This window comes from Gorilla gorilla, chromosome 1 (assembly GCF_029281585.2).
Source record: "Gorilla gorilla gorilla isolate KB3781 chromosome 1, NHGRI_mGorGor1-v2.1_pri, whole genome shotgun sequence".
In the NCBI taxonomy this organism is placed as follows: Eukaryota; Metazoa; Chordata; class Mammalia; order Primates; family Hominidae; genus Gorilla; species Gorilla gorilla.
In genome coordinates, this window is record NC_073224.2 from 211950607 (window position 1) to 211975806 (window position 25200).

Here is a 25200-nt window from a genome sequence, read left to right on the forward strand (position 1 = left end):
AGTGTCTAGTCTGGCATGCTGACATAAGCTATATAACTAAACTGATTATAAAAATATATAAAATTTAAAAAAATTATATATATATTTATAAAATAAGACCAGGCGTGGTGGCTCTCATCTGTAATCCCAAAATGTGTATAAAAATTTTATATATTGGCCAGGCGTGGTGGCTCACGCCTGTAATCCCAGCACTTTGGGAGGCCAAGGTGGGTGGATCACCTGAGGCCAGGAATTTGAGACCAGCCTGGCCAACAGGGTGAAACCCCATCTCTACTAAAAATACAAAAATTGCCGGGTGCGGTGGCTCACACCTGTAATCCCAGCACTTTGGGAGGCCGAGGAGGGCAGATCAGCTGAGGTCAGGAGTTCAAGACCAGCCTGACCAACATGGAGAAACCCCGTCTCTACTAAAAATACAAAATTAGCTGGGCGTGGTGGCACATGCCTATAATTCCAGCTACTAGGGAGGATGAGGCAGGAGAATCACTTGAACCTGGGAGGCGGAGGTTGCGGTGAGCTGAGATCGCACCATTGCACTCCAGCCTGGGCAACAAGAGCGAAATTCCGTCTCAAAAAAATAAATAAATAAAATAAAATAAAAATTCAAAAATTAGCCAGGCATGGTGGCACATGCCTGTAATCCCAGCTACTAGGGAGGCTGAGGCAGGAGGATCACTTGAACCTGGGAGGTGGAGGTTGCAGTGAGCCGAGATCGCGCCGCAGCACTCCAGCCTGGGTGACAGAGCGAGACTCTTTTTTTTTTTTTTTTGAGACAGAGTCTCGCTCTGTCACCCAGGCTGGGGTGCCATGGTGCAATCTCTGCTCACTGCAAGCTCCACCTCCCAGGTTCACGCCATTCTCCTGCCTCAGTCCCCTGAGTGGCTGGGACTACAGGTGCCCGTCACCACGCCCAGCTAATTTTTAGTAGAGATGGGGATTCACCACGTTAGCCAGGATGGTCTTGATCCCCTGACCTCGTGATCCACCTGCCTTGGCCTCCCAAAGTGCTGGGATTACAGGCGTGAGCCACTGCGCCTGGCAAAAAAAAATTTTATATATTTACATATACACATAATATTATTTCATGAAAAACATTTTTTTTACATTATAAACAAACACTAAGCTTCATGGTGAAATTTTTGGCTTTGACATTTAAGTTCACCTTTGAGCTGAAGAAGATATAATGGGAAGAGCACAGGACTGGGAGTCAGAAGACCTGAATGTGAAAATACAATGTATATATCTTGTATCATATATATTATTATATAAAATATATATTAAAATAATGTAATAAGTATATTCATATAATATGTGAATATATTTACAGTGATAGTTTATATAAATTATATATTACTGTGTATATATAATGTATATATCTTATATAAATATATACAGTGATATAGATATGTGTATAAATACACAAACACACGTACACACTTTGAGACAGAGTCTCACTCTGTCACGCAGGCTGGAGTGCAGTGGTGCAGTCTCAGCTTACTGCAACCTCTGTTTCCTGGGTTCAAGTGATTCTCCCACCTCAGCCTTCCAAGTACCTGGGACTGCAGGTGTGCACCACCATGCCCAGCTATTTCTGTGTTTACTTTTGTAGAGACATGGTTTCACCATGTTGCCCAGGCTAGTCTCAAACTCCTGGGCTCGAGCAGTCCATCTGCCTTGGACTCCCAAAGTGCTAGGATTACAGGCGTGAGCCACTGTACCCGGCCAAATTTTATTTTTTGTGGAGACGGGGGTCTTGCTTTGTTGCCCCAGCTAGTCTAGAATTCCTAGCCTTAAGCAGTCTTCCCACCTCAGCCTCCCAAAGTGCTGAGATGACAGGTGTGAGCTAGCTACCTTGCCTGGTCAGCATTGTATCTTTTTAAAAACATATTTTCTGGCCAGGTGCGGTGGCTCACACCTGTAATCCCAGCACTTTGGGAGGCCGACGGGGGTGGATCACAAGGTTAGGAGATCAAGACCATCCTGGCTAACATAGTGAAACCCTGTCTCTACTAAAAATACAAAAAATTAGCCGAGCGTGGTGGCGGATGCCTGTAGTCCCAGCTACTGGGGAGGCTGAGGCAGGAGAATGGCATGAACCTGGGAGGCAGAGCTTGCAGTGAGCCGAGATTGCACCACTGCACTCCAGCCTGGGCGACAGAGTGAGACTCCATCTCAAAAAAAAAGAAAAAAAAATCATATTTTCTGTCCTCATTTATCTTTATGAAACTACTAATTTCTAGAAACTAAAGTCCTGAAATTTTTAACTGTCCATATCTTCTCTATTTTACAATCCTGGATTCTCATAACTGTGAATGAAATTGCATCAATGATAGTTTGAAGCACAGTTGGGAGCTCGTGTGTTTTGGCCTTGACCTAAAATAATTTTGAAATTTGAAGATTGGAACCAGGACTGTGACTACCAAGTCAAGCTGATTTTTTCTTATTGTCTTCTAGGACCCAACAGTAGTGATTGGCTCAGGTTTAACAATGGAAGAAATGATTTTTGAAGTGGCTGATACTCATCTATTTTTCAATGACTTAGAGGTAAGCATTTTAAATTGTTTCTGTGCTTCGGTGAGACACTTTATTCAATAACTATTTAGAGCTTTTGCTTATTATATTTAGAAGATATGTGTTTAGATAGGGTGGATATGGAGACGCCAGCTGGCCACTAAGGCATACATACATAGTCTTAGAGAAATAGTACTTGTGGTTGGGTCACCACAGTTTTGGTTCTGACATTCAATTTTATTGGCTCAAAAATTTGATTTTTGTTAGTTTATTTGGAGGTTATCTAGCACGAGGGGAAAGGCCAACCCATCAGGCAAAACACTGACATATAAACCAATATTCTAACTTAATAATCTATATTAAATAATATATATAAAGTGAGTTTGATTATTTGTACTCTCAATTACATTTTGACTTTTCTTCCATTTTACATTCTTAAAGGATAGTCTCCTGATTTGTCGAATCTATAAATGGTTACTCTAACCCGTCATATTTTATACATATTTGGTGTTCATATGTAGGTTAACCTTGATATTCAGAATAATTTTATAGTTAGGTGCCAGAAAAACCAGGAAACACTAAGAGCTTCATGGTGAAATTTTTTGGCTTTGACATTTGAGTTCACCTTTAAGGTGAACATGGTGTAGCAGAAGGAGCACAGGACAGGGAGTCAGAAGACCAGAATGTGAATCTCACATAGGGAAAGTTATGTTCCCATTCTGGGCCTCAGTTATGCAGTCATCCTACACAGGAAACTACCAACACTGATTACCATCTATGGAGAGGGATGAGTTGCCAGGACACAAAGGTGGGAGGGAGCACGCTTTTCACTTCATGTCCTTTGAATTTTGAGCTGTGTAGTACATATTTTACCTAGTTTTAAAAATAGTGAAAATTTTAAAGTAAAGTAATATAGGATTTTATAGGCTGGGCGTGGTGGCTCATGCCTGTAATCCCAAAACTTTGGGAGGCCGAGGCGGGCAGATCACTTGAGGTCAGGAGTTCGAGACCAGCCTGAGCACCACGGTGAAACCCCGTCTCTACCAAAAATACAAAAATTAGCCGGGCATGGTGGCGCACACCTGTAATCCCAGCTACTCAGGAGGCTGAGGCAGGAGAATTGCTTGAACCCAGAAGGGGAAGGTTGCAGTGAGCAAAGATTGCACTACTGCACTCCAGCCTGGGCAGCAGAGAGAGACTCTGTCTTTAAAATAAAAAATAAAAAGATAGTATTTTATAAACACAAAGTAATCATTTTTTAATCTTTTTTTTTTTTTTTTTTTTTTTTTTTAGTAATAGAGATGGGGTTTCACTGTATTGCCCAGGCTGGTCTCAAACTCCTGAGCTCAAATGATCCTCCCACCTTGGCCTCCCAAAATACTGGGATTACCGGCGTGAGCACTGCACCCAGCCAACACAAAGTAATCCCATCTCTTTTAAAATAAACGTCTGTTCTACTCAACAGACAATTCTTCAATAAATTAATAGTGCCCCGAGCTCCAGTACTTTTGTCTAAACTCCATAATGCTTTAATCTTCCCTCAACTTCATATGTTGATAAATTAGGACATCATAGTTTTTATTCAGCAAACATTTATTGAAAACCTACTACATGCCAATAATTATTGCCAATTGTATTTGTAATGATTTTCTAGACATAGTCCTCACTCAGGAACTGAAAGTTCTGTGAAGAATTTGACCTGAATGTGTTCCTGCCCCCCAGGTCAGTGCTTCTCAACTTTAGGGGGCATAAGAATCACCTGGGGAGCTTCTTAAAAGTGGAGATTCTAGGACTTCACTCTCAGAAATTCTGATTCAAGTAGGTCTGGGATGGACCCAAGAATATGCATTTTTAAAAAACTTCCCCAGAGGATTCTGATGCAGGTACCCTAAGTGGTATCAGAGGAGTACATCCATCAGTTAGGTAGTGGGCGGCATTTTATGTCAGTAGTAGCATGGGCTTGGTGGAAAGAACCTTGGATTAGAAGCGGGGGAAAAAAAGAAGCAGAAAACCTGGGTTATTTCTAGTCTCTTTCTGCCACTCACTAATTGTATGACTTTGAGAAAATCATTTCACCTCACTTTTAAAACATGAGGAGATTGACTTAGATGGCCTCTTCTAACTCCTGACTTTGAAGTTAGAAATTTCAGTCATTCTCGGTTTTGATACCACACTCTACCAGCATCTGTTTTGTCTGTAAAAATTTATTGGGCACAACCTACGTAAGGATACTGGACTAGATCAGAGAGATGCAAAGGAGATGTGAGATGTGGCTCTTGCCCCAAGAGACCTGCATTGTAATAGGACTTACAGTCTGGTGTAGGACATAAGAACATTTGAAGTGTAAGGGAGTTTGTGCTTATTCCCATGAGCTGTTGGAGAAATGAAATATTGAGATAGGAGTAGAAATAAGGGATGGGATAGTTACAGAACTCATGAAGACTGGGATGTGAATCAGGTCTTAAGAGGAATTGGACAGCAAGGGGTGTGAGAGTGATCACCCACACATAAGAGATTCCATAAGGCATTTCATTATCCTGCCACTGTATATGGTCTTTTTATAGTATGTCATGATGGTAATATCACTTCTACTCCCTGGACTGAAGTAGTATGTTTTGTCTTTTAACAGGAGTGTGACCAGGTACATGTGGAAGATGTGGCTTCTGATGACAATGGCCAAGACTTGAGGTGATAAACGTAATGATTCTTGAACACCAGTACACCTGTTATGTGCAAGATCTGTCTGTCTAGGTTTGGAGGAAAACAAAGATAAATAGAATATATCTCTGAAAGAGCTCACAACCTGTTAGAGGACATAGAAACAAACATAGTTAACTGTGATGTACAGTGTGAGAAGGTGACAATAGAAAATGCCGTGGAGCACGAGAAGAAAGAATTCTGTTGGGGATAGGGAGTGGGTAGTGCCAACACTGGAGAGGTCTTCTCAGTGGAGTAGCATTAAAGCAGAACATTAAAGAATGGGTAGCAAGCCAGGCACAGTGGCTCACACCTGTAATTGCAGCATCTTAGAAGCGCGAGGCAGGAGGATCACTTGAGTCTTGGAGTTCAAGACCAGCCTGGACAACACAGGGAGATCCCATCTCTGTAAGGTAGTCTTCCACGTTTTATTATAGTGAAAGTTAAACCAAGGAGATCTCAGTGGCAAAATGCTTGCTCAGGCTCCTCATTCCTCTTTGTTCTGGCCCAGTAGCCTTAGCTAAGAAAGATCCAAAAATTTATCTAGCTTAAAGACTTATAAGAAAAAAACCTGTCACATCTTTTCATATTAGTTTGTTTGAATGTTTATCCCTTTTTATAAGTAAAATGTTCTTCCCAGTAACTACCCCAAAATTCAGTGTTCTATCCACCAGTTCTCAAATACGGAGCAGAACTGGACATACCACCTTAATAAGGACCTAGTCAGGTAGAGCTGAGAATATTGGAAGGTTTCACTTTCAGGTACAGCATCCAGTTGTACATGTTGTGGTGTCACATGGTCATGGAGGGCACAATTCTTATGACACTTTACTGTTCTTTTCAGGGAAAAGTCTGGTCTGAAGAGTTTATATTCTGCTCTGAACCCCAGTTGTTTTTTTTCTCTTATACGTGTGGCTAACCAGTAATTACTTATCATGCCTTAGCAGCTATATTTTCTTAAGCACAGAATCTCACTCTTAGCATATTGGGATCTATTTTAACTTTTGATTGAACCAAGTTGTTCAGTCATTTTTAGATCTTTACTTATGAAATATTAATCCTTCCTAGTTTGTATAATTGTATTATCTGTTGCTATGCAACAAATTACTCCAAAGTTTAGTACCTTAAAACACTTAAATGGCCAGATGCAGTGGCTTATGCCTGTAATCCCAGCACTTCAGGAGGCCAGTGCGGGCCGATCACTTGAGGTCAGGAGTTCGAGACTAGCCTGGCTAACATGGCGAGACCCCGTCTCTACTAAAAATACAAAAATTAGCCAGGTGTGGTGGCATGCGCCTGTAGTCCCAGCTACTTGGGAGGCTGAGGCAGGAGAATTGCTTGAAACAGGGAGGCAGAAGTTGTAGTGAGCCGAGATCACGCCCCTGCACTCCAACCTGGGTGACAGAGTGAGACTCCGTCTTAAAAAACAAACAAATAATGAAACATTTATCCTCTCACAGCTTCTGTAGGTGAGGAACTTAAAAGTGACCTAGCTAGTTTTTCTTTTTAAGAAATACTTAATATTTTTTATTTTATTTTAATTTATTCATTTTATTACTATTTACTCAATTTCTTTGTTCATTTTTATTTTTTATTTTTGGCTGGAGTGCAATGGCACCATCTCGGCTCATTGTAACCCCTGTCCCTGGCCTCCCTCAAGCAATCCTCCCACCTCAGCCCCCAAAATAGCTGGGACCATAGGCGCATGCCCCCACTCCTGGCTAATTTTTTGTATTTTTAGTAGAGGCAAGAGTGCCATGTTGCCCACACTTGTCTCGAACTCCTGAGCTTAAGCAATCTACCCACCTCAGCCCCTCAAAGTGCTGGGATTACAGGTGTGAGCAACTACACCCGGCTTGTACTCATTGTCTTTTTTTTTTTTTTTTTCCTTTTAAGATAGGGTCTCGCTCTGGCACCCAGGCTGGAGTGCAGTGTTGTGATCATATATGGCTTGCTGTAGCTTCAACCTCCCAGGCTTAAATGATCCTCCCATCCCAGCCTTCTGAGTAGCTGGGCCCACAGGCGCATGCCACCATACCCAGCTAATATTTCCATTTTTTTTTTTTTTTTAGAGATGGGGTCTCCCTGTGTTGCCCAGGCTGGTCTCGAACTCCTGGACCCAAGTGATCCCCCCTCATTGGCCTCCCAAAGTGCTGGGATTATAGGCATGAGCCACCACACCCAGCCTACTTAAAGGATTTTAAATCTAGAAAATCTATCGTTAATTTATTTTTTCACTGTTACAAATTTTATTTTGTCAAGGTAAAATATACATATACATATAGAATTTACCATCTTTATCATTTTTTAAGTGTACAGAAGTGGTTCCTTTTTTTTTTTTTACCCAAAGAGACAGGGCCTGCTCTGTTGCCCAGGCTAAGGTGCAATGGTGCAATCATAGTTCCCAATAGCCTCCTGGGCTCAAGTGGTCCTCTCACTTCAGCCTCGTAAGTAGCTAGGACAACAGGTACACACCACCATACCTGACTAATTAAAAAATTTTTCTCTTAGAGTTGGGATCTTGCTATGTTGCCCAGGCTGGTCTCAAACTCCTGGCCTCAAGCAATCCTCCCATTTCAGCCTCCCAAATAGTTGGAATTACAGGCACCAGCCACTGCACCTGGCCAGGGGTAGTTCTTTTCCCCCCGCAAGCTGAAGTGCAGTGGCGTGATCTTGGCTCATTGCAACCTCTGCCTTCCAGTCTCAAGCAATTCTCCTTCCTCAGTCTCCCGAGTAGCTGGGACTACAGGCATGAGCCACCACACCCAGCTAATTTTTGTATTTTTTGTAAAGACAGGGTTTCACCATGTTGGCCAGGCTGGTCTGGAACTCCTGACCTCAGGAGATACACCCGCCTTGGCCTTCCAAAGTGCTGGGATTATAGGCATGAGCCACTGCATTCAGCCCCAGAGGTAGTTCTCAATTAGAGTTTCTGGGGTTGAAATCAAGATGTTGGCTAGAGCTCTAATCATCTGAAAGCTTAACTGGAGCTGGAGAATGTGCTTCCAATCTCTGACATGTGGCTGATGACAGAAGGCTTTAGTTCCTTATTACACATGCCTCTCCATGGGGCTGCTTGAATGTTCTCACGTGACAGCTGGCTTCTTCCAGAGCAAGTGCTCCAAGAGAGAGCAGAAGAAGCCTAGTCTCTGAAGCCTAACACTATCAGTTTTATCACTTTCTATTTATATTTTAAGTATAGTCCATACCCAAGGGGAGCAGAATTAGAAGAGAGGAATATCAAAGAATTTGTAGATATATTTTGAAGCTACCACAGTGACCTATGAACATAAACCAGCCAGCAGATCACTTAAGGAAATATCTGCCATTATCTTACCATTGTTAGCATTTTAGGCTATTTCCTTTCATTATTTTTTCATGTTTCTCCTTTTTACATAGTTGCAATCACTGTGTGTGTAAGTGTACTCACAAAATTTTATATTCTGCTTTTTTCACTCTGTGGTTATTTTCTGTCATTAGTGAAAAAGATGCCTTATCCCAAGTCAACCTCTAAGGAATGCTGGTGCCTGAATTGTTTCTACCTTTCATTCCCTCTCTCATTTCAGTCCTTTCTTTGATAGAAGTAATAAGTGTGAGATAGAGAACTAATGAAAGATAGACTCTGACATACAGAGATTAAGGAAGAAGATCCTTAAAGCCATTGGCCTTATTTATCAGATACCAAGAACCCAACCAAATAGCACTCAAACAAAAACTTTATGCTGTATAAATTTTAATTTTTATTATCTTCTCTCCTTGCAGCAACTACAGTTTCTCAACAGATGGTTTCAGTGGCTCAGGAGGTAGTGGCAGCCATGGTTCATCTGTGGGTGTTCAGGGAGGTGTGGACTGGATGAGGAAACTAGCTTTCCGCTACCGGAAAGTGAGAGAAATCTATGATAAGCATAAAAGCAACGTGGGTGGTAAGTGTGGCATATAACCAGTCTGATTCTCTGTTTCTTCCTGGTTTCCTCCTTTTCTTTCCAGGGATTCGTTAGATTCCCCATGACAACTGCTTATAAATTATGCCACAGTTATATGTTAAACTCTGTATTTAAAAAAATAGAGGTTTGGTTGAAACCTTTTGGGAGGAAGCTCTATATTTCTAACGGGCTTCTCTAAGCATAATTTTGGAAAGTTCTCTTGTTGTCTTTGGACAAATGCCTTTTTAAAGGAAACATGTTCTGTAGATTATGTTTGATGACATGTATCACAACTGCTGTCAACGCTAGTTAATAGGGTGCCACATTTTTTTTTTGGCTGGTTTATATAACTATCAGGACAAGTTAAGTAGAACTAGCTAGTAACTTTTCGTGGACAGAAATCTAGGTCCAGGATTGTAGGTTGGCAGTATCAATGTGTTGTGATTTGAAGAATCTTGGAAATTCTTTCTGACCAGAAATATTTCAAATGCCAGATGCCACTAAGCCTAAAATTCTATTATTTAGAATTAATTAATCATAGATTGTTTGAATTAAAAGAGACAGAAGTCTAATCTGAATTTCTCATTTTACAGTTGAGAAAAGTGATGTCCATCATAGGGGTAGTGGGGGCAGCTTATTCATGGTCACATTGCAAATTTTTAACCATACCATGTTTGAAATTCACATTCCCTAACTTTTTGGTCCAGTGCGCTTTCATGCAGCTCCTTTTATAGTGAGGTACCCTTTAGAGAAAATATTTAAAACTGTAAACCATCACCATCAAAGATACAAATACATACAAAATGTTGCTCGAAGATTCAGGGATTACATAGCCTGCCTAGAGCAGGGGTCCCCAGTTCCCAGGCCTCAGACTGATACCAGTCAGTGGCCTGTTAGCAACCAGGCAGCACAGCCACATAGCAAGAAGTGAGCAGGCCGGCAAGTGAGTATTACTGCCTGAGCTCCACTTCCTGTCAGATCAGTGGCGGCATTAGATTCTCATAGGAGTACAAACCCTATTGTGAACTGCACATGCAAGGGATCTAGTTGCGTGTTCCTTATGAAAATCTAACTAATGCCTGATGATCTGAGGTGGAACAATTTCATCTCGAAACCTCCCGCCCCCCACCCAGGTCCATGGAAAAATTGTCCTCTGTGAAACTGGTCCCTGGTGCTGAAAAGGTTGAGGACTGCTGGCCTAGAGGTATTTTACTCAAGGTCAAGAGCCCTTGTACTATACTATGCTGCCTTACAATATGGCGCAGAAAGTAGGAACAAGACTTTAAAGATCAATTTGGTTCATTTCAGTTACAGCTCTCTAATACCAGATAAAAATCATGGGCTTCCAGACTTCAGGAATCTAATTTACTTTTTTCAGATTCCCCTTTTTGTTGCTTATTTCTTCTCATGATTCAAAGCCAGTATTTTTTATTTTGGTAACTCCAAGTCTTTTTGCATTTTCTTTCTCACAAACATTAGCCTTTCTTTTGTTAGTTTTCATATACAGCCTGAGTCTCTTTATCTTTTCCCTGCCCAATGCCTGGACCTGGTTTCCTGAACAAAGCGATGTAACCCTGTGTAAGAATCCTCTGAGCCTACTTTGGAGAATAGATTAAAATTAATGGCCAGCTGTATGTTTTGTACAATATGAATTGATGAAAGCGCCACATCATGTATTAGTTGAGTATATCATATATAGGTACTGGTTTTGTTGTCGTTTTGTTTTATCCAAAATGTTAAGAGTCATCTAATTCTAGGCTTACATTGTGGAACCATCAATCTGAAAACAAATTATACTCCAGTTCTCCTCCTCACAAAAATGCCATCTTCTTTTATGGAGTATTACTAATAGAATACAGGATTTTTTTTTAACCTCCACTATAGAAAATTCAGATCCAGATTTACTGCTTGAATATTTTAACTGAAGTGTCTGAGAGCAGGCTCCCATCATATGAGCTCTCTTTTGTGCTTAGATATCTAGTCTTGGGTAGTGTTTTAGTGTCTTATCAGTTGGAGTTGTTTCAGAAGTACAGTATGGAGAATTAGTCATTCAACCTGGAATTTCATGTCAACATGTTCTGAAGCAAGTGGACAGGTAGTCACCATGGAAGTTCTGTGGAGTAATGGAAAGACTTCTTAAGACCAAAAGCTGCAAACTTACTGTGTAATCTTAGGGCCCTTTTTTTCATTGGGTTTGGTTTCTTTACAGAGAGATTAGAAATGCTAAGGACTCTTCTAGCTGTAACACTAATTTTTTGCACTTTGGTTCTTGATGTCATGTTCTAAGCAGTGCAATTCAAAGTGTGGTCAACCAGTCTGCAAAAGATATGCTATTGGTTGGTGATGAAAGAAGGAGCTTGCACCAGAATCTTAATTATTTCTGTCAGCTGATTTTATTGTTGTTATTGTGTCCCCGTAATAAGACTTTTCTAAAAATTTATCTTTGCCTGAACATCCCCAAAACACTGTGATAAAGAAAGTAAAAATGGCATTCTGGGTAGCACTACTCTAAGGTTTCTCCAAGAAGAGAAATTAAAAAAAAAAAAAAAAAAATGCCAGGCACAGTGGCTCACACCTGTAATCCCAGCAGTTTGGGAGGCCGAGGTGGGTGGATCATGAGGTAAGGAGTTCAAGACCAGCCTGGCCAATATGATGAAACCCCGTCTCTACTAAAAATACAAAAATTAGCTGGGTGTGGTGGCAGCTGCCTATAATCCCAGCTACTCAGGAGGCTGAAGCAGAGAATTGCTTGAACCCGGGAGGCGGAGGTTGCAGTAAGCTGAGATTGCACCACTACACTCCAGCCTGGGCAACAGAGCAAGACTCCATCTCAAAAAAAAAAAAAAAAAAAGACAACTGGTCTTATCTTGACACCAAGAACCACACTTCCAAATCCTTGTTCACTCACGCCAACACTGGCCTCCTGACAAATTAGGAGATGTTCAAGGAGAAACACGAGGTTGCCATGCTAGGGGCACCCCATAGCTCTGCTCCCTTGATGTCCTCTGTGATCCACATCTGCAGTGAGACCTCCATGCCCAAACCCTGTTCAAAATGCTCTTCATAAACTAGTGCTTCCTGGGCTTCATAGCATTAGTGTACTGCATGAAGTCTAGGGACAGGAAGATGGTGGGTGACGTGACCGGGGTGCAGGCCTGTGCCTCCACCACCAAGTGCTTGAACATCTGTACCCTGTTCCTTGACATCCCTGTGGTCATTGCACTCATCATGCTTTTCACCACTAGCTCAGTGATAATCTTCCAAGCAATTTCTCAGAAGATAAAGGATCTCCAAGGCCAGTAGTAGAGCCCATGTACTCCACTGCTGACCCTGCACCCTGGGGCTGTTGATCCTGCCCTTTTGACCCCACCCCTATATACAGCAGTTTATATTCACCTGTCTACAATGGAATTCAATAAAGCACATGTGTTCATGGGAAAAAAATACGTATATATATATATATATATATATATATACACATACTCAGTAGAATATTTCAATGACTCACACTTTTTAAATTGAATTTAGAAGTTGCTTTCTCACTGTCAGCAAATATATGTTGTCAAATGATAAATGTGTCTGCTTTTATTCCTAAAGGTCTCCTCAGTCCCCAGAGGAAGGAAGCACTGCAGAGATTAAGAGCAGAAATTGAAGTTTTAACAGATTCCTGGTTAGGAACTGCATTAAAGTCCTTACTTCTCATCCAGTCCAGGTATGGAAATGGTTCTTTTAGGTCTCATCCTCTCAGAGACATATTCTTCTACTCCAGTTCAGGATAAGCCATTCTCTAAAATAGGGTTTGGGATAGGGGTAGAGAGGAGTTTAAATGATGTAGGGAAGTATTTGTGTTAGGTGAGAAGCAAGGTCATTTTATGTTAACAGCACACCTTCTAGTTTTAAGAGAATATTTATATATGAAATCCTTTTTCTTTCTCCTTACTTTTTGCTCACGAAATTAAAACTCAGTAACCCATAATCTCTTATCCATAAGTTGGACCTGGTGACGTCAAAGAATACATGGAGGAGATGTATTACAATATCCTAGGTACAGGAAGCTCCAAGAAATGTATCCAAACCCACTAAAGAAGGCAAGATTCAAAAGAAAAAGGGTACATTAAGCAGATTAAGGAGATTTCAACATGAAGCTTAGACTGGGAAATAAATGCACCAGTCTGTGTCTGCACCAATACCCTATTACTCCCTCCCGCAAAGCAGTAATTCCAGATCCACAACGTAGTAAAGCTGACACCAAGGAGTGGATATCTGGTGAAGGTAAAGGACATATAAAATTAATGTGTATTCTAGAATCTGTGTTGCTGTTGTGTGAAGAGCAAAGCGAACACAAATCATATCTCATTTATGGACTGACTTGCATTCAGATGAAAGAGTACAGCTCAGAGCTTTTTGTTGTTTGTTTGTTTTCTAAAATATGCTATCAGTGACATGGGTTGGTGGTATTTATCCAGTACTTGTGACTAGAATGGTCAGAGGGGAAAGAAGGCAAGAACTAAGTTGTTGCTCTGTGTCCACTAAGGTACAAAAATAAGTAGAATCTCTGCCCTTTAATATAGAAAGTAAATGAACATGAAATAATGAGTAGTAGCTGAACATTGGCTCTGAACAGTATAATACCAGGTCCTTTAAAGTTAATTTTTAATAATTAAATTCTAAAGAGTTGGCACATATGAATTCTTGCTCTCAGGTTGGTTTAGTTTCACCTTTTCTTTTCCCTTTTACTCCCTTATAGAAAGAATTGTGTGAATGTTCTGATCACTACCACCCAGCTGGTTCCAGCCCTGGCCAAGGTTCTCCTATATGGACTAGGAGAAATATTTCCTATTGAGAACATCTATAGTGCTACCAAAATTGGTATGGTTTCTATGCTGTTTCTTGTCACTGGCCTTGCAATAAAACTTTCTACTCATGATGCACCTATTATTTTCTAGCCCCTCTGTTAGACACTTTATTTGTAATACCTACAATCCTCACAACAGTCTTCTAATATTTTCAGTAATGCAATTGAGGCTTAGTAGTTATATAGCTTGCTCAGGTTCTCACAGCTAGTAAGTTACATAAGCATGCTCTTTGATAATATTTGAAAGAACATAATATCTAGCTTAGAAATCTAGTTTTGCCTCATTTCAAGTTTCTCTTTTTCACAGAGAGTATGTAGTATAATAGAAAAAGCACTAGGTTAAAAATCAAGCTTCTAAACTGTATACCTAAAAATGGTGGCCAGACAAGATGAATCATACCTGTATTACCACCACTTTAGGAGGCTGAGACGGGAGGATCACTTGAGGCCAGGAGTTCAACACCAGCCTGAGCCACATGGCAGACCTCCGTCTCTACAAAAAAGTTTTTTTAATTAGCTGGGTGTGGTGGCACGCAGCTGTAGTCCTAACTACTTGGAAGGTTAAGGTGGGAGGGTCACTTGAGCCAGAAGTTCAATGCTGCAGTGAGCTATGTGATCTTGCCACTGTGCTATAACCTAGGTGACAGAATGAGACCCTGTGTCTTAAATAAAATAACAGGTATTGACCAAAAAATTAGCTGGGTGTGATGGCAGGCGCCTGTAGTCCCAGCTACTTGGGAGGCTGAGGCAGGAGGATGGCGTGAACCTGGGAGGCGGAGCTTGCAGTAAGCCGAGATCACGCCACTGCACTCCAGCCTGAGTGACAGAGCGAGACTCCGTCTCTAAATAAATAAATAAAAGGTATTGACAAGGATGTGGAGAAATTGGAACCTTTGTGCACTGTTGGTAAGATTGTAAAATGATGCAACTGTTGATAGACACGGTGGTGCATACCTGTAGTCCCAGGTATTTGGGAGGCTGAGTCAGGAGAATCACTTGAGCCCAGGAGTTTGAGTTCAGCCTGGGTAATCTTCTGCGTAAATATCTGAGGGAATTGGGTCTCAGATTCTTGAAATATATCCAAATATCCAAAAGCAGGGTCTCAAAGAGATACCTGCACACTCATGTTTATAGCAGCATTATTGACAATAGTTCAGAGCTTAGAAGCAGCTCAAATGTCAAATGTGGATGAATGGATAAACAAAATGTGGTATACACGTACAGTGAAATATTATTTGGCCTTAAAAAGGAAGGAAATTCTGTCACAGGCCACATCATGGATGAACCTTGAAGACATGCTAAATGAAAGTGAAAATAAGACAATCACAAAAAGACAAATACTTTAGATTCCATTTATATGAGGCTTCTAAAGTAATCACATGCATAGAACTGAAAGTAGAATGATAATTGCCAGAGGCTGGAGGGGAAGGGAAATGGGAGTTGTTCAACGGATATAGAGTTGCAGTCATGCAAAATGAAAAGGTTCCAGACATCTGTTAAACAATAGTTAACATGACAGAACTTTACACTTAAAAATTGTTAAGAGGCCGGGTACAGTGGCTCACACCTGTAATCCCAGCACTTTGGGAGGCTCAGGTGGGTGGATCACAAGGTCAGGAGATCGAGACTATCCTGGCTCACACGGTGAAACCCCATCTCTACTAAAAATACAAAAAATTAGCTGGGCGTGGTGGCACTCGCCTGCAGTCCTAGCTACTCAGGAGGCTGAGGCAGGAGAATCCCTTGAACCTGAGAGGCGGAGGTTGCAGTGAGCCGAGATTGCGCCACTGCACTCCAGCCTGGGTGACAGAGTGAGACTGCATCTCAAAATAATAATAATAATAATTGTTAAGAGAAGCCAGGCACAGTGGCTCACGCCTGTAATCCCAGCACTTTGGGAGGCCAAGGCAGACGGATCACTTGAGGTCAGGAGTTCAAGACCAGCCTGGCCACAGTGGTGAAACTCTGTCTCTACTAAAAATACAAAATTAGTCGAGCATGGTGGCGTGAGCCTGTAATCCCACCTACTTGGGAGGCTGAGGCAGGAGAATTGCTTGAGCCTGGGAGGTGGAGTTGCAGTGAGCCGAGATCGCGCTACTGCACTCCAGCCTGGGCAACAGAGTGAGACTCTGCCTCAAAAAAAAAAAAAAAATGTTAAGAGAGTAAATTTTATGCTACTTTTTTTTGAGTTGGAGTTTCGCTCTTGTTGCTCAGGCTGGAGTGCAATGGTGCGATCTTGGCTCACCGCAACTTCTGCCTCCCACGTTCAAGCGATTCTCTTGCCTCAGCGTCCCAAGTAGCTGGGATTACAGGCATGCACGACCATGCCCAGCTAATTTTATATTTTTAGTAGAGACGGGGTTTCACCATGTTGGTCAGGTTGGTCTTGAACTCCTGACCTCAGGTGATCCATCTGCCTCAGCTTCCCAAAGTGCTGGGATTACAGGCGTGAGCCACCGCACCTCGCCAAAATTTTTTGTTTTAAAGATTAGTGAATTTCATGTTATGCATATTTTACCAGCTTTTTTTTTTAAAGGAAAAAGAAAATAAACATCAAGGACACGGATTTAAGTCCTGGCCTCACTACTTACTAGCTCTCATCTTAGGCAGATTATCTTCTTTCCTGAGCCTCAGTTTTCTCAAGTAAAATGAGATCTTAGAAGTGAGTACAGGCCAAGTGTAGTGGCTCACACCTGTAATCTCAGCACTTTGGGAGGCCAAGGCGGGCTGATTACTTGTGGCCAGGAGTTCAAGACCAGCCTAGTCAACATGATGAAACCCCCTCTCTACTAAAAATACAAAAACTAGCTGGGCTTGGTGGCAGGCGCCTGTAATCACAGTTACTCAGGAGGCTGAGGCAGGAGCATCGCTTGAACCTGGGAGGTGGAGGTTGTGGTAAGCCGAGGTGGCACCACTGCACTCCAGCCTGGGTGACAGAGCGAGACTCCACCTCAACAACAAAAAAAGAAGTGAGTAGAGATAGAGAAGAATAGAGGTCTAAGAGCTACGCCCTGGGGTCCTCTAATGTTTGGATCATGAGGAAGAACCAGCAAAAGGTGTCAGGAAGATTGACCTGTGAGGCAGGAGGAGAATGAGAAGAATGGTGTCTTGAAAGAATGAAGGAAGAGTGATCAACTCCTTCTAATGTTGTTGATGGGTCAAATGAGACCCAAGGGCCAGGTACAGTGGTTCACACCTGTAATCCCAGCACTTTGAGAGGCTGAGGCAGAAGGATTGCTTGAGCCCGGGGGTTCAAGACCAGCCTGGGCTACATAGTTGTTTTTGTTTTTGTTTTTTTGTTTTTTAATTAGCTGGGAGTGGTGGTGCATGTCTGCAGTCCCGGCTACTTGGGAGGCTGAGGTGGGACAATCGCTTGAGCCCAGGTGGTCAAAACTGCAGTGAGCCGTGATTATGCCACTGTACTCCAGTCTGGGCAACACAGTGAGACCCTGTCTCAAAAAAAGACTTGAGAATTGAATTGAAGATTGTTTTTAGATACATGAAGATCATTAATAGCTTTGACATGCAGTTTGAATAGGGGAGTGATCGGGATTAAACCCTAATTGGAAGTAGTTTAAGAGAGAATTGAAATTTTATAGAACTGGTCTAACAATATTTTTATTAGACCTGTTCTAATATTTTTACTAACTTATTAGTAAATGAGAGAGAATGGAAGGAGAGTTGGAGAAGGGAACTATACAACTCTTTAGAGGAGGTTTGTTTGGAGAGGAACAGAAAAATGAAGTAGTGGCTCTAGAGGTATATGGACTTCAGAGGACTTACAAGATTCATAAGAGAAATTATATCTATTTTATATGCAGATGGAAACTATCCACTAGATGAGGAAAAATAATAATGGTGCTTATTGTGTGCTAGGCAACGCCAAGGCACTAGGAATACAGCAGTGACAAAAGTCCTCTGTCCTCATGGAACTTACCTTCGATCAGTGGTGCTAAGATAACTGGATTATCCATATAGGAAAAAAGGCAGAATTGTTTTCCTTCTTTATGTTATATGCAAAAATAAATTACAGGTAGATTAAAAACTTACCGTGAAAGGTAAGTTTTTTAATTTTTAGGAGAAAATATAGAACAGTATCTGTATGATCTTAAGGTGAGGATGGGCCTCTTTTAAGAATCAAAAGATAGTATAAAAAGCAAAAAAAAAAAATCATTGATTGCGTGGAACTTTTAATTTTACATACAGTTAAATATAACAAAGTGACAAGCTGGGCACATGCCTTTAATTCCAGCACTTTGGGAGGCTAAGGCATCACTTGAGGCCAGGAGTTCAAGACCATCCTGGGTAACATAGTGAGGCCCCATCTCTACAAAAATAAAAATAAAAATTAGCCGGGTGTGGTGGTGAGTGCCTGTAATCCCAGCTACTCAAGAGGCTAAGGCGGGAGGATCACTTGAGCCCAAGAGTTCAAGGAGGCTGCAGTGAGTTGTGACTGTGCCACTGCACTGCACTTTAGCCTGGGCAACAGAAGGAGACCTTGTCTCTTGAAAAAAGGTAACAAGACAAGCCCACATTTTGGGATAAGGTATTTACAACACATTTAATTGGCAGTTAGAATACAGAATCTATGAAGAACTGCCAGGCTCAGTGGCTCATGCCTGTAATCCCAGCACTTTGGGAGGCCGAGGTGGGTGGATCACCTGAGGTCAGGAGTTTGAGAGCAGCCTGGCCAACATGGTGAAACCCTGTCTCTACTAAAAATACAAAATTAGCTGGGCGTGGTGGCACACGCCTGTAATCCTAGCTACTGGGGAGACTGAGGCAGGAGAATCGCTTGAATGGGGGAGGCAGAGGTTGCAGTAAGCCAAGATTGCGCCATTGCACTCCAGCCTGGGCAACGAGCGAAACTCCATCTCAAAAGAAAAAGAATGCAGAATCTATAAAGAATTCCTGCAAATCAGTAAGCAAGAGACAATTTTGAATATAGAAAAATAGGCAAAAACCTTGAAACAACCAGTTTGCCGAAGAGGAAAACAAAACTGTCAGTAAATATATGAATAAGTCCTTAACCTCACAAATTAAGGAACTGCAAATCAAGAAAATGCAAATTTAAATGTGGTACATTTTCCAACCATCAGATAGACAAAAACTTAAATCTAACAATGTAATGGGAACTCTGCCTCTGCAAATGGGAATGAAAATGGATATAACCTGCTTTGGAGAACGTTAATGTCTAATGAAGTTTGAGGTGTACATAACCCTATGATCATGCAATTCCACTTTTAAGATATATATATACTTCAGAGCAGGGGTCTGCAAATTACAGTCCATGGGCTAAATCCTACCCTCTGGCTGTTTGTGTAAGTTTTTATTGAAACCATGCCCACTTATTTATATAGCTGCTTTCACACTACAGTAGCAGAGCTGAATAGTTGCAACAGGGACCATAGGGCCTGCAAAGCCTAGAATATATACTATATACTCTCTGACTCTTTACAGAAAAAGTTTGCTAACCTCTACCTTTGAGTAATTCTTACATGCACAAGGAGACATGTACAAGGATTTTTTTGATGCACACTTGCTTATCATAGAAAATAATTGGTCTGTAAACCTGTCCATGAACAGAAAATTGATAGATATATTCAAACAACAGAATGCTATATTGCAGTTAAAAGTGGATTAAGTAAAATTACATATACTCATAAGGATTAATATTAAAAACAATAGGCCAAGCGCGGTGGCTCACGCCTGTAATCCCAGCACTTTGGGAGGCCAAGGTGGGTGGATCACCTGCCTGGCCAACATGGTGAAACCCCATCTCTGCAAAAAATACAAAAATTAGCTGGGCATGGTGGTGTGCGCCTGTAATCCCAGCTCCTCGGGGGCCTGAGAATAGCTTGAACCCAGGAGGCGGAGATTATAGTGAGCCAAGATTGCACCACTGCACTCCAGCCTGGACAACAGAGCAAGACTCTGTCTCAAAAAAAAAGAAAAACTGATGAACAAAAAACATTGCAGACAGATAAATGTACAGTATGTAATATCTATATAAAGATTTAAAATATTTACATTTTAGGAATACTTGAAAAGTTTTGTTCTGTAATGTCTTGATTTTTTTTTTTTTTTAAATCTAGAGCAACTATAAGGGTCAGGTGGAGTGGCTCACGCCTATAATCCCAGGGCTTTGGGTGGCTGAGGTGGTAGAATCACTTGAGACCAGGAGTTTGAGATCAGCCTGGACAACATAGTCAGACCCCATCTCTACAAAAAAATTTTTTTTAATTAGCCAGGTGTGGCCAGGAGCCGTGGCTCATGCCTGTAATCCTAGCACTTTGGGAGGCTGAGGCAGGTGGATTGCCTGAGCTCAGGAGTTCGAGACCACCCTGGGCATCACGGTGAAACCCAGTCTCTACTAAAATTAGCTGGGCATGGTGGCGGGTACCTGTAGTCCTGGCTACTTGGGAGGCTGAGGCACGAGAATTGCTTGCGCCTGGGAGGCGGAGGTTGCAGTGAGCCAAGATCACGCCACTGCACTCCAGTCTGGGCAACAGAGAAAGACTCTGTCTCAAAAAAAAAAAAAAAAAAAAATTAGCCAGATGTGATGGCTTGTACCTACAATCCTAGGTACTCTGGAGGCTAAGGTGGGAGGAGCACTTCAGCCCACAAGTTTGAGGCTGCAGTGAGCTATGATTGTGCCACTGTACTTCAGCCTGGATGGCACAGCAAGACTTTGTCTCATAAATAAGTAAATAAATACAGCAACTATGAAGTGTTAAGATTTTACAAAGCTTCGTTGGTGGTAGGCATTTTTTTCTTTTTTTTTTTTTTTTTTTTGAGACAGGGTCTCACCAGGCTAGAGTTCAGTGATCACGACTCACTACAGCCTCGACCTCCCTGGCTCAAGCAACCCTCCCACCTCAGCTTTTCGAGTAGCTTGGGACTATAGGCGCACACCGCCATGCCTAACTTTTCCTATTTTTTGTAGAAATGGAGTCTCACTTTGTTGTCAAGGCTGGTAATTCTCCATGCTTTTTTGTATGGTTGAATTATTTCATTTACAAGGGATTGGGTGGAAGGGAACATATATGAAAGCGCTCCCTTCAGATATTGTTCCTGCTGCCGGTTGCTTTATGTATATCATAGGAACCCAGAGCACTCACTGAGCCTCCCACATCTGAAAGATAGATTTTCTGTAGTGCTTATTATACTGAGACCTGGCACCCGCAGGCTCATCAGGCTAATGGAAATGATCTCATTCCCTCTGTCAGTAAGTGTGCTTATTTGGTATTTTTCCTCAGTCTCAGTTCATCCAGAGCTAATTTGCAAAGCTGCAGTGGGATCTGGTGCTATGGTAACCACAGTAGGAGGCTTGAGGCTTTTCTTCACAGAACTGTGAAATGGGAGCAAGGAGAAGAAATACTTTTTCACTTCCTCTGAAATGATAGCAAAATATGGTTCTCTTAATGGCCATTATGTGATTTGGGGACATTAAAGAGAATTCTCAAAATAATTTCTGAAAATGTCAGAAGTTTTTTTTTGTTTTGGGGGGTTTTCTTGAGACAGGGTCTCACTCTGGTACCTAGGCTGGAGTGCAGTGGCACGATCATAGCCCATTGCAACCTTAACCTTCCCACGCTCAAGCGATCCAACCACATCAGCCTCCTGAGTAGCCAGGACTTCAGGCGTGTTCCACCACCGTACCCAGCTAATTTTTTAATTTTTTGTAGGGAAAAGGTCCCACTGTGTTGCCCAAGCTAATCTCAAACTCTTGTGCTCAAGTAATCCTCCTGCCTTAGGCCTCCCAAAGTGCTGGCATTGCAGACATGAGCCACTGCTCCTGGCTAGAAATATTTTAATAGAGAAAACCCAGGGACTAATATTCTCCAAAGATTTGGCTGATCTTACAGTTCACCAGCTTCAATTGCTTGACATATGGTAAACTGATTAACCATTGGCCTCATCCTCCTGAACAGGAAAGCTCATATCCAGAAATGGAAGTATTTTACCAACTGTATTGGAGTGAGTCCTGTTTTCATGGAGCTGCTTCTTTACTTTGAGCTGTTAATAACTCTCTTGGCCTCTTAATCCTTTTAAAGGAGACATTACAGAGTATATTTCATCCTTGATCATTGCATGCCAGGACAGTGAAAATGTCTGTGTTCTTATCCTCAAATATGAGTTACTGCCTTTGTTGAGTCTTACAAGAAAGTCAAACTGACTCACTTAAAAAAGTTTTTTGCTACAGACAGATCATAGTAGACTGTGCATCTGGTGGAGGTTGGCTTAGTTTGTAAAGCTGTAATGGGTGAAATGGAATTAAAGAACTCTTCAACACCTTGAACATAATAAGAATTTATTATTAGTTGAATGATTTAATGTTTGAACTGAATTGAGGCATAAGACCTGGACTACAGTCCTCCACTGAATCATTTGTGAGATTAATATGAATTTACTCAGCAAACATTGATTGAATCCCTCATATGAATGTAAGGCATGACAATTCTATTGTAAAACATTAGCACTAAAAGAGACCCAAGTGCACCTAAGCCAAGCCTTGTATTGTAAGTGGCCAGCTGAGCCCAGAGTGATCTGGTGTCTAGTCTGGACGGACTAGTCCGTCCGTTTTGAAGTGCCTCTGGGTTAAGGATGTCAAAGATTTGCAGTTACATATCTGCACAACTTCTGTGCCAAGTAGGACTTCTAAGTATGGAAGTATAAGTTCTGGCCAATTATGTTACAGTTATCTTAGATTTGTATATTTTTATATTACAGTGATTTTCCAGCAGATGGCAGTCAAGTGTCTTGAGGAAGAGGCAGCTTTATCTTATTTACACAGGAACCCTGGTGCTAAGTCACTCTATTGGGCAAGGGGAAAGAACAAGAAGGTTAATAGAGCAGGATGAAGAAGAAAGCCAAAGTTAGGACCTTGTTTAACTGAAGAAGGTGGCAGAAGCAGGGAGATAAAAAGAGCAAGGGATATAACTTCTTTTTATTTATACAAATAAAGTATCCCACAGCAGTATGATCTGTGTATGTTTTAGGTGTTGGTTGCAGATGGGATTTGAGTTTTGATACACTGCCATGTTTCTCAAAACTGTCTGCAGTTCTGAGAAATGGATTTAAATCACCCATTTCCCAAGGTCAATTTCAGTGATGCAGTATCTTGGTTACAACTACAAGGTATAGTAAGTAAGGAGGTTCCAGATATGACAAATGTTGCTGCCATATTTATTGGTCACTGTTCTCAGTTCTATTCTGGGGCTATTCTCTCACTGAAAGACGTAAGGCCTATACCCAGGACTGTTTCTGGGAAATGAAGAATTGGAGGGAAATGGCTTTTTGTTTGTTATTGTTTCTAACAAGAAATCAGGGCCTTGTGTTTTCACTTCTCTTTTCTACCCTAAAACATTTCACCCCAAAAATCATTCATTCATTATGACACAATGACCAGAGCCTAGATTTGGAGTCAGGGGCCCCAAGTTCTAGCTACTTGCTTGTTTGTGATCTAGGGGCAAGTCACTAAACCTATTAATCTCTCCCATTTATAGAAATTCCCTCACACTAAGATCTTAGGGACTTCACCCTCAACGTGAAGGTTAAAATAAGTTTTTGGGTTTTTTTGTTTGTTTGTTTGTTTTGAGACAGAGTTCGCTCTTGTTGCCCAGGCTGGAGTGCGATGGCATGATCTCAGCTCACTGCAACCTCCGCCTCCCGGGTTCAAGCGATCCCCAGTAGCTGGGATTACAGGCATGTGCCACCATGCCCAGCTAATTTTGTTTTTTAGTAGAGACAGGGTTTCTCCGTGTTGGTCAGGCTGGTCTCAAATTCCCGACCTCAGGTGATCCGCCCGCCTCGGTCTCCCAAAGTGCTGGGATTACAGGCTTGAGCCACCATGCCCGGCCAAGTTGTTTTAATGGCACAACTTCACATTCTTTGGGCAGAGGGTCTACTGGATCTCTAGCTCCCATCCCTACTCCCCAGCAAGCAAACTACATGGGCTGTCACTTAGTCCACCTAAGCACAGGCAGGTGAACCTAGCAGCAGCCCTCTTCTTTGGTTTTGAAAAGAAGAGAAGAGTATTCTAACAGGAAATTTCTTTTTCTCATCAGGTAAGGAGAGCTGCTTTGAGAGAATTGTGTCAAGGTTTGGAAAGAAAGTCACATATGTAGTGATTGGAGATGGACGAGATGAAGAAATTGCAGCCAAACAGGTAACCATGGTAAAGAAAAATAGTCTATGTGGTTGTACATCGAGTAATGAGAAAAATGGGAAAAACTACAAAATCGTAGCAATCTATTATGCATTTATAGTATTTTCTCTTTCTTCCTCTCCCATTTTTCTTTAAAGAAAAAGAGGGTCTTTTTTTCTCCAGATGGAGTTTTTCCTCTTAAGTTTTTAGATCCATCCTTTCCTCTTCCTCCCTGTCACTCAAGAATCTTAAAATCTTTAAGCCCTTCTACAGGGATCCCATCGTTAAACCTGAGATGTGCCCCATCTTCCATCTTCAAAGACAGTGCCTTCTCAAGCATCAGAGTTGACTGCAAAAAGGCTAATCATTCTTTCTTTTCCATGCTTCAAGTTCTCAGACAGTACAACCAATAGCTGTTTCTGTAGAGAAAGTCTTTCCTGCCTTTGAGCCCTGGAAAGATTGTTCTGATGTTAACCCCACCACTATACAGATCCCAACTTCAGGTCACCCCTTCTTTTTTTATTTTATTTTATTTTTTTTTCTTTTTTTGAGACGGAGTCTCACTCTATCTCCCAGGCTGGAATGCAGTGGCACAGTCTCGGCTCACTGCAACCTCCGCCTCCTGGGTTCAAGCAATTCTCCTTCCTCAGCCTCCCAAGTGGCTGGGACTACAGGCACCCGCCACCATGCCCAACTAATTTTTGTATTTTTAGTAGAGATGGGGTTTCCCGTATTGGCCAGGCTGGTCTTGAACTCCTGACCTTGTGATCCGCCTGCCTCGGCCTCCCAAAGTGCTGGGATTACAGGTTTGAGTCACCACGCCTGGCCCAGGTCACCCCTTCTTAATATAGGAAACAATAGATGAAAGAGTCTTGGCTATAGAACTTAAAATCCCATCTGTGTCTTAGCTATGTGAATTTGAACAATTATCCTCTTTGAGTATCCTCATCTGCTAAATGGATCTGTAGAAGTTCTTTCCCTCCCTATCCCAATTTATTTTCTTCTAGCAACTCTATTTCTTAGACATGGAGGCATTGGGTTGCCAGCTAGAACCAACTGCCCTG

The 25200-nt window shown here is 41.7% G+C and overlaps 1 protein-coding gene across 4 annotated transcripts in view; it reads left to right on the forward strand.

Moving 5' to 3' along the window:
• EYA3 (EYA transcriptional coactivator and phosphatase 3) overlaps nt 1-25200 on the forward strand; it is a 117860-nt gene that overhangs the window by 85683 nt on the left and 6977 nt on the right. For all 4 annotated transcript variants that reach the window (XM_004025279.5, XM_004025280.5, XM_055389422.2 and 1 more), the window contains 6 exons: nt 2455-2544; nt 5141-5199; nt 8971-9131; nt 12729-12843; nt 13879-14000; nt 24057-24157. In XM_004025279.5, coding sequence (XP_004025328.1) covers nt 2455-2544; nt 5141-5199; nt 8971-9131; nt 12729-12843; nt 13879-14000; nt 24057-24157 — 648 coding nt within the window. The remainder of the gene's footprint in view (nt 1-2454; nt 2545-5140; nt 5200-8970; nt 9132-12728; nt 12844-13878; nt 14001-24056; nt 24158-25200) is intronic.